Genomic DNA, 10,343 nt, shown 5'->3' on the forward strand with positions numbered 1-10,343 from the left:
TCTTAGGGGAGTAGGAGGCAACCGTGGCTGACAAGAGAAGTTAGGGATAGAATAAAACTAAAAGAAAAGATTTAAGCAAAGAGTAGCCGGAAGCCAGAGGATTGGGAAACTTTCATAGGACAACAGAAGGAAACAAAACGGGCAATATGGGCTGAAAAGATGAAGTACGAGGGGAAGCTGGCCAAGAATATAGAAGGACAGTAAAAGCTTCTTTAGATATGTTAAGGGAAAAAGAGTAGCAAAGTTAAATGTGGGTCCCTTGAAGGCAGACACGGGTGAAATTATTATGGGCAACAAGGAAATGGCAGAAGAGTTGAATAGGTACTTCGGATCTGTCTTTAATAAGGAAGACACAAACAATCTCCCAGATGTACTGGAGGACAGAGGTTCTAAGGGGGTAGAGGAACTGAAATAAATTTTCATTTGGCGAGAAATAGTATTGGGCAGGCTAATGGGACTGAAGGATGATAAATCCTCGGGGCTGATGGTCTGCATCTCAGGGTCCTCAGGAAGGTGGCTCTCGAAATAATGGACGCATTGGTGATCATTTTCTAATGTTCAATAGATTCAGGATCAGTTCCTGTGGATTGGAGGATAGCTAATATTATCCCACTTTTCAAGAAAGGAGCGAGAGAGAAAACGGGGAATTACAGACCAGTTAGCCTGACTTTGGTGGTGGGAAAGATGCTGGAGTCAATTATTAAAGAGGTAATAATGGGGCATTTGGATAGCAGTAAAAAGATTAGTCAACATGGATTTATGAAAGGGAAATCATGCTTGACTAATCTTCTGGAATTTTAGAGGATGTGACAAGTAAAATGGATGAAGGGGGTGCCAGTGGATGTAGTGTATCTTGACTTTCAGAAAGCCTTTGATAAGGTCCCGCACGGAAGACTGGTGACTAAAATTAGAGCACATGGTATTGGGGGTAGGGTGTTGACATCGATAGAAAATTGGTTGGCAGACCGGAAGCAAAGAGTAGGAGTGAACGGGTCCTTTTCAGAATGGCAGGCAGTGGCGAATGGAGTGCCGTAAGGCTCGGTGTTAAGGCCGCAAATGTTTACCATACATATTAATGATTTGGAAGAGGGAATTAGGAGCAACACTATCAAGTTTGCGGATGACAAAAAGCTGGGTGGCAGTGTGAACTGTGAAGAGGATGTTAGGATGTTGCAGGGTGACCTGGACAGGTTGAGTGAGTGGGCAGATGCGTGGCAGATGCAGTATAATATAGATTAATGTGAGGTTATCCACTTTGGCGGCAAAAACAAGGGGGCAGATTATTATCTCAATGGGGTTAGGTTAGGTAAGGGGGAGGTACAGCGAGACCTAGGTGTCCTTGTACACCGGTCACTGAAAGTTGGCGTGCAGGTACAGCAGGCAGTGAAGAAAGCTAATGGAATGTTGGCCTTCATAACAAGAGGAATTTCAGTATATGATTAAAGAGGTTCTTCTGCAGTTGTACAGGGCTCTGGTGAGACCACATCTGGAGTATTGTGTACAGTTTTGGTCTCCTATTTTGAGGAAGGACATCCTTGTGATTGAGGCAGTGCAGCGTAGGTTCACGAGATTGATCCCTGGGATGGCGGGACTGTCATATGAGGAAAGATTGAAAAGACTAGGCTTGTATTCACTGGAGTTTAGAAGGATGAGGGGGTCTTATAGAAACATATAAAATTATAAAAGGACTGGACAAGCTAGATGCAGGAAAAATGTTCCCAATGTTGGGCGAGTCCAGAACCAGGGGCCACAATCTTGGAATAAAGGGGAGGTCATTTAAGACTGAGGTGAGAAAAAACTTTTTCAATCAGATAGTTGTGAATTTATGGAATTCCCTGCCACAGAGGGCAGTGGAGGCCAAATCACTGGATGGATTTAAGAGAGAGTTAGATAGAGCTCTAGGGGCTAGTGGAGTCAAGGGATATGGGGAGAAGGCAGGCACGTGTTATTGATAGGGGCGATCAGCCATTATCACAATGAATGGCGGTGCTGGCTCAAAGGGCCGAATAGCCTCCTCCTGCACCTATTTTCTATGTTTCTATGGTTTTATGTTTCAGGCAACAGTCTATTAACTCAATACAGCACTGCGTGCAAGGCGGACATGTCGTTCCCTAGATCAGAGTGCTGAACTCATCCAGGTGTGGTCTCACCAAAGCCACCTATAACCAAAGCAGATTTTAATTATTATTGTATTCCATCTGCTGCATTAAAGGTCTTGATAGTGTTTGCCTGCTGAATACAATTACAGTAATTTCATGTAAACTTTCTGCATTCGTGAACCAACACACCCAGAACCTACAGTACAAATGGAAGACTAAAAAAACCCAAGTCTTGAGGTCATGTTAAGTTCAGTTCAGTTTCCGTTTATTGTCACGTGTACTGAGATACCATGAAAAGCTTAACGAAGGAGTGTAATGTTCTGTTCTCCTTAGTGGGACAGCATAGTGAAGTAACAGAATTGTGGAATCTTACAAGACAGGAAGATTTCAGGTGACTGATAATATCAGTACCAGCTTAGAAATGTGTATAAAATCATGAGAGGAATAGATCGGGTAGATGCACAGAATCTCGTGCCCAGAGTAGGGGAATCGAGGACCAGAGGACATCGGTTCAAGGTGAAGGGGAAAAGAATTGATAGGAATCTGAGGGGTAGCTTTTGCACATAAAGGGAGCTGGGTGTATGGAACAAGCTGCCAGAGGAAGTAGTTGAGGCTGGGACCATCCCAAAATTTAAGAAACAGTTAGACAGGTACATGAATAGGACAAGTTTGGAGGGATATGGACCAAACGCAGGCAGTTGGGACTAGTGTAGCTGGGATATGTTGGCCAGTGTGGGCAATTGGGCCGAAGAGCCTGTTTCCACACTGTATGACTATGACTCTAAATAATTCCAACCTTGGGCAATCCTATGTTAAGGATCCATGTTATGTTAAAAATAATAGTTCATAGTCCCTGTTATTTTATGTGGAGGATAGAGACGAGAGACTAAAGGTTATTCATGACAGGAAAATCATTTATTTTACTAAAGCACACTGATGTACAAATTAACAGTAAGTTTGCAACACTGATAGGCGAATGCAGCTATAAGGAATAAAGTCAATACTCAATAAACCATAATTCGTATGCATTTCAAGACATTGAAATCCGCTTGTGATTCATGGTCTGAAGAAGGGTCTCGACCCGAAACTGCACCCATACCGTCTCTCCAAAGATGCTGCTTGTCCCGCTGTTATTCCAGCATTTTGTGTCTATCCGCTGAACTTATGATGGTATGAATGAATAAATAACAATAGACCTACAGCTCCTCAATTTTATTCTCTAAAGATAAACTATTAATAAACAGAGTAACAGAATAGCTGGCATAATTGACTTCACCAACATCTACTTGCTGGTACTTTTTAATAAAGTGACTGTTGTCAGTGACTCCTCAATCAAACTGTGGCATGGTGTCATGATAAATGTTCTTGCTTTATAAAATCATCTTTTTCCAAAAATGTATAATGTTATAATACATCTGTGCAAGTGATCATTGACAGTGACAGATAAGATTTCCACCTTCATGCTAGAGATTTTTTCTTTCACAAATCAAAGCATAGAACATTAAAATTAACATTAAGAGTAGCTAATGTAACCCCACCTTTTAAAAATGGAGGGAGAGAGAAAACGGGGAATTACAGACCAGTTAGTCTAACATCGGTAGTGGGGAAACTGCTAGAATCAGTTATTAAAGATGGGATAGCAGCACATTTGGAAAGTGGTGAAATCATTGGACAAAGTCAGCATGGATTTATGAAAGGTAAATCATGTCTGACGAATCTTATAGAATCTTTCGAGGATGTAACTAGTAGAGTGGATAAGGGAGAACCAGTGGATGTGTTATATCTGGACTTTAAGAAGGCTTTCGACAAGGTCCCACACAAGAGATTAGTACACAAACTTAAAGCACACGGTATTGGGGGTTCAGTATTGATGTGGATAGAGAACTGGCTGGCAGACAGGAAGCAAAGAGTAGGAGTAAACGGGTCCTTTTCACAATGACAGGCAGTGACTAGTGGGGTACTGCAAGGCTCAGTGCTGGGACCCCAGCTATTTACAATGTGTATTAATGATTTGGACGAGGGAATTGAATGCAACATCTCCAAGTTTGCGGATGACACGAAGCTGGGGGGCAGTGTTAGCTGTGAGGAGGATGCTAGGAGGCTGTAAGGTGACTTGGATAGGCTGTGTGAGTGGGCAAATGCATGGCAGATGCAGTATAATGTGGATACATGTGAAGTTATCCACTTTGGTGGCAAAAACAGGAAAGCAGACTATTATTTGAATGGTGGCCGATTAGGAAAGGGGGAGATGCAATGAGACCTGGGTGTCATGGTACACCAGTCATTGAAAGTAGGCATGCAGGTGCAGCAGGCAGTGAAGAAAGCGAATGGTATGTTAGCATTCATAGCAAAAGGATTTGAGTATAGGAGCAGGGAGGTTCTACTGCAGTTGTACAGGGTCTTGGTGAGATCACACCTGGAGTATTGCATATAGTTTTGGTCTCCTAATCTGAGGAAAGACATTCTTGCCATAGAGGGAGTACAGAGAAGGCTCACCAGACTGATTCCTGGGATGTCAGGACTTTCATATGAAGAAAGACTGGATAGACCCGGCTTGTACTCGCTAGAATTTAGAAGATTGAGGGGGGATCTTATTGAAATTTACAAAATTCTTAAGGGGTTGGACAGGCTAGATGCAGGAAGGTTGTTCCCGATGTTGGGGAAGTCCAGAACAAGGGGGTCACAGTTTAAGGATAAGGGGGAAATCTTTTAGGACCGAGATGAGGAAAACATTTTTCACACAGAGAGTGGTGAATCCCTGGAATTCTCTGCCACAGAAGGTAGTTGAGGCCAGTTCATTGGCTATATTTAAGAGGGAGTTAGATGTGGCCCTTGTGGCAAAAGAGATCAGGGGGTATGGAGAGAAGGCAGGTACAGGATATTGAGTTGGATGATCAGCCATGATCATATTGAATGGCGGTGCAGGCTCGAAGGGCCGAATGGCCTACTCCTGCACCTATTTTCTATGTTTCTATGTTTCTAAATGTAATGAAAACAAACATAATTTAGTCTTGCTTTGAGGAGGTGAAATAAATCACACGCTGACAAATGTATATTATTTTGTTCAAAGAGAGATATGCATGTTCACAAATACAATTGGCTGAGAGTTCTTTGTAATTGGTAATCTGGGTGCAGATTATGCTCAGCAAAGAGTTAATCGGCAGAATGGTCTTTCTTTCTAAAATTTCTATTCAAATTTATTTGCCTCCCAATGAATGGAAAATCTTCCATGGAACGGTGCATCCTGATCACATTTTTGAACAGAACTTTCAACAATTGCATTACAACTATCCTTTGTTACATTTAATAGGAATGCAGTTTGATGAATGTATCTTAAAATAGAGGAAATCACAAAATAATAACACCCATCACAGACATGTCTGATCTTACTGCAATTGATGTCAGATACATACACAGAATCATTTACCAGTCAGGACACTGAAGGATGGCCAATTTATCTATAAATGTAAAAGAATAATCCTTACTTTTATAATAAAGCTGGCATCTTAGGAACACTAGGTTTACAAGCAGGAACATGGCATTTAAATGGAGCATTGTATTGAATGGGGTAGCAGGCTTGAAGGGTTAAAGGGTTAATTCTTGTTCGTATTTTTCCATGTTTCCACTCAAAGGCAGGAATTAGCGAGAAACATCGTTGCAGGAATTTATTTGATCTAAGAGTGCAGTCACTCTGACAAGGTCAACATCCAATTCAATACTTTTTAGTTATTTGCCAAAATACACAGAAATCTGAATTGCCCTGTACATAATTTACCCCTTTTATTAAGTTAATTAAAGATTTTGGTATTTCCATAGAAATCTAGTGAAAACCCTGTCCATTATCTATGAACATGTATGTCCCCATGCCTTTTAAATAACTATTTATCAAATCATTTTCCAACAAAATATAATTCTTTTGTCTAGAATCTTGTAACAAGCAATATATTTGCAAACCAGCTCCAAAATACCAATGGGCTACATCTTTGATTAGTTATTATAGTTTCAATTGGGCATTATGACAATGCTCTCCCACATTCGAAGCGCTGGTGCAAATATCAATATTGATCCAAGAATGGCCACCAGCAAAAATATCCATAAGAAAATCCGGTCGAGAACTTGAGCTACAAATTTCCAGTCTTCCACTACCTGAACAGAGAGAAAGAACAATTAGAACAATAATCTGAGCATTATTAGCACATCCCATAGAAAACCTATGATTTTTGGATGGAAGATAGAATGTGAACTGCTCTGTTTGAAGAGATGAAGAGATAGGCATCTACCAAACTATTATTTTCTTTATGCATCTAAAGCATAAATAGATAAACAATTTTGTGAACAGTGGATTAGATGCATCAAATATTGGTAATTTGGAAAACAGATTAATGAATTGCACTCCTATTGAGCAAACATTAAAGATGCATTGTCAGACTCCTAGAGAAAGAAAACATGAATGAACGAATAGAGTCATAGAGTCACAGGGTGATACAGTGTGGAAACAGGCCCTTCGGCCCAACTTTCCCACACCGGCCAACATGTCCCAGCTACACGAGTCCCACCTGCCCGTGTTTGGTCCATATCCCTCCAAACCTGTCCTATCCATGTACCTGTCTGACTGTTTCTTAAATGTTGGGATTGTCCCTGCCTCAACTACATCCTCTGGCAGCTTGTTCCATACAGCCACTACCCTTTGTGTGAAAAAGCTACCTCTCAGATTCCTATTAAATCTTTCCCCCTTCACCTTAAAACTACGTCCTCTGGTCCTCAATTCACCTACTCTAGGCAAGAGACTCTGTGCATCTACCTGATTTATTCCTCTCATGATGCTATATAGCACTATAAGGTCACCACTCATCCTCCTGTTCTCCAAGGAATAGAGACCCAACTTACTCAAACTCAGTTTATAGCTCAGACTCTCTAGTCCTGGCAACATGAATGAATGAACATAAGATGCTACTTTACAAATCCTGGTTATTTCTCTATTTATTCCTATCTGATGCTATTTATGATAGGCAATGCACTGTATATTAGTGAGTTTAATATAAATACCTCAGCTATTTTTCTTTTCAAACCAAAAAGCCACCTGACATCAGTTAAACTCAATCCATTGGATGGGCCACTTTCAGAAACTATTCTGGTTAATACTGAAATTGGCAAACTCAGAAGACAAGGTTCTTGGTACTTGAATTTGGATTGTTAAATGGTAAATGGTAAACAATGCATAGTCTTTACACCTCAAGGCCAACTTTTTTGCTTGGAAGCAAACAGCAGGACAAACTTACTGGGTAAGGAAGTATCTGTGGAGGGAATGGACAGACAACCTTTCAGGTTGGGACCTTTCTTCAGAATAGAAGAGCAGAAAGCTGGAAAAGAGAGATGGGTGTGGAGCAAAGCCTGGCAAGTGAAAGGTGGATACAGGAGAAGGGGGGGGGGGGGGGGGGGGGGGGGGAGAGAAAAAATGGAGAGGGAGGATGATTGGCAGATGAGTGCAGTAAGTGATAAAGGCTAGAAGTGAAGATAAATGGGTACCAGACAAGGTAAGAAGAGGTGTTGAAGAGATGTAAAACCGGAGGGAAGGATATGGGTGGAATGGGACAGGGGAAAGAGGGGGTTAAAAAGGGAGTATGGGACTTGGGATGGATATAATTATTAGGAGGAGGGGAAGGGAGCAAGGTAATAAGGTTTCTACCTAGATAGAGATAGATTCAGAATATGATGAGAATATTTTCAAATGTGATCAAATTAAACCAAAGGTAAGTTAAAGCCGGAATGCACAGATACACCAAGTTGCAGAGACTAAATCATAAGTTTTTAAGTTTCCTTTGCTGTCCTCTCACAAAAAAAATCAATACTGCAGCACATAAAAGAGGAACATTTTGAAATGGCAGAATGAAAAGGAAATTGAGGAAGACTGTTCCTAAGAGATCTCAGGTGATCACAATTACACTATTTTTGCTGTAAATTGTATCCAGTGATTGAATGAAGTGGTAATTAATGCATTTTAGTGGTATTACTCTGTTCTGATAAAAACCAATGTATTTTTTTTCACTCCCAATGTCTTTACCTCTCGAATGGAATGCTCCTTCTTTATGTGGCTTGAGATGTATCTCACCGACTCAGCAGCCTTTTCTAGGATGGTCACCATTGCTGCATGTTCTTCACTCCTTGTCGAAGAAGTATGACGATGCTTCTCATTGGCTTTTTGCTTTCCCTTTGGACTATTTGGAGCACTTCCTGGACAGTGGTGGTAGCGATCAGTGTGGCCCCTCATGCACAAAAGTCTGGGAAGGGTTTGAAGAAACAGCTTTTTGACCCATGGAGCCATGGGGTGGTAAGTGGTTGAGGATCGGTGATGAATGTTTATAACAAAGACAGTGACAATGATCGAGAGGGTGACATAGATCATAATGAATAATAAGTACTCGCCAATCAAAGGGATAACCCTTGAAGAGGAAGGGATTATTTCTTCAATAAGCAAGAGGAACACAGTCAAGGAGACTAGAACTGAAGTGGACAATGATAGTTTCTCCCCTTCATCTGACGGTGAGTAAAATACCAGAACAGTAAGAAGAGATAAGCCTAGGCAAGGGACAATCAGGAACAATGTGTAGAACAAAGGCAAGCGCCTCAATATAAAAGAATAGGTGATAAATGGATAAGAATAATAGTCATCGCTTCTCGTCCCTTTCATCCCAGTGGCATTTAAGATTTCCCACTCTCCATTGTCAAAAACATCCTTCTGGTCCACATCTTGGTCTACGAGAATGAGGTCAACCAATCCACCATCATAGGTCCACGATCCAAATTTCATTGAGCAGTTCTGTTTGTCGAATGGAAAAAAAGTGACATCTATTGTACAAGAGCTCTTGTAGCTCGCAGGAGGTGTCCACCTCACGGTCCCGTTGTATTTTACAATAGCCTTTGTCATGATGGAGGATTCAAAATGTCCATCTGCACTGAAGGTAATAAAACATAAAGGAGAACATGAGAGCAGAAAGCAGCAACATGATATTGGGCTGGTTCATGATGGACACTTTCCATTGACAAGATTGAATGGTCAAGGCCCCCATCTGTTAACACCTACCTGGCCTGGATGCAGATAACCAATCCATGGGTCTAAAGACGAGGTCTGAACTGTGATTAGACTGCATTGGTAAAACACAGAATTCCTGCCCTAACAAGATGTCCTGCACAGAAGTCCTGCCCTTCTTGACAGAAGGCAAAGCTGAAGCTGGAGCTTTGCCTTCTGTTAAAGCAGTCATTGGTTAATGGTTTTTAAATGCAAAAGGCAAAGTCATTGTAGAATTGTTAGAAAATTTAAGTAAATCTTATTGTAAATGATGAAAGGGCTAAAAAAATTCTTTAAATACTTTAAAACTCGTAAAAATATTTAACAACATAAAACCGAGTCATAGAAACATAGAAACATAGAAAATAGGTGCAGGAGGAGGCTATTCGGCCCGTCGAGCCAGCACCGCCATTCATTGTGATCATGGCTGATCGTCCCCTATCAATAACCCCTGCCTGCCTTCTCCCCATATCCCTTGACTCCACTAGCCCCTAGAGCTCTATCCAACACTCTCTTAAATCCAGGAATCAAGCTAATTACTTTACGTTAGTCCATAAGACCAGAATCTTCAGTGATATAATTTGTTTTATTCCCTGCACCAGGTGGGTGCAGCATCCAAGGTTCTTCCTCAGACAGAACTATGTTTGGATTCCATGTGACTTCAGTAACAGAGTGTATTGTTATTCCATTATTCTGTCAGTCCATTATTCCATTTTATTTGCACCACTTCAGATTGCATTGTTGCAATTTACTGCAACTCCTTTTATTGTTAAATGTATTATTACTATATGTATACTATATATACATTGCTCTTTTAGCTTCATGTGAACATGATAGTTCATTGCACCCTGTTGTATACGACAATAAATTAAGCTGGTCTGATCTGATCTAGTGATTGATTCCACACACTGTATCCCAGACTGTGGTGGGAATAGCTAAAAGCTACAGTTTCTAGTCTAATCGACTGGTCACAGCAAGGACAATTTGACCTCATGGACTGCTAGCCATTAAAAGTAATTAAGTCATATAGCCCACCTTGTCCATGCAAACATAGAAACATAGAAACATAGAAAATAGGTGCAGGAGTAGGCCATTCGGCCCTTCGAGCCTGCACCGCCATTCAATATGATCATGGCTGATCATCCAACTCAGTATCCTGTACCTGCTTCTCTCCATAC

The 10,343-nt window shown here is 41.0% G+C and overlaps 1 protein-coding gene across 1 annotated transcript; it reads right to left on the bottom strand.

Moving 5' to 3' along the window:
- Window positions 1-5,751: 5,751 nt before the first annotated feature.
- On the bottom strand, window positions 5,752-9,048 carry chrnb3 (cholinergic receptor nicotinic beta 3 subunit). The gene is made up of 2 exons (XM_033016946.1): window positions 8,161-9,048; window positions 5,752-6,245 (listed from the first exon to the last, which is right to left on the bottom strand). The coding sequence occupies exons 1-2, from the start codon at window positions 9,022-9,024 to the stop codon at window positions 6,102-6,104; spliced, it is 1,008 nt and encodes a 335-aa protein (XP_032872837.1). The 5' UTR covers window positions 9,025-9,048; the 3' UTR covers window positions 5,752-6,101.
- Window positions 9,049-10,343: the final 1,295 nt, after the last annotated feature.

This window comes from Amblyraja radiata, unplaced genomic scaffold, assembly GCF_010909765.2.
Source record: "Amblyraja radiata isolate CabotCenter1 unplaced genomic scaffold, sAmbRad1.1.pri scaffold_699_ctg1, whole genome shotgun sequence".
Lineage (NCBI taxonomy): Eukaryota > Metazoa > Chordata > Chondrichthyes > Rajiformes > Rajidae > Amblyraja > Amblyraja radiata.

What these genes read in the sequence shown, in the direction of transcription:
- chrnb3 (XM_033016946.1), bottom strand. Translation starts at nt 9,024, where the DNA reads ATGACAAAGGCTATTGTAAAATACAACGGGACCGTGAGGTGGACACCT. An exon ending in AGGAGCATTCCATTCGAGAG is followed by an intron (nt 6,246 to 8,160) that starts GTAAAGACATTG and finishes CTCTCTGTTCAG; the next exon opens with GTAGTGGAAGACTGGAAATT.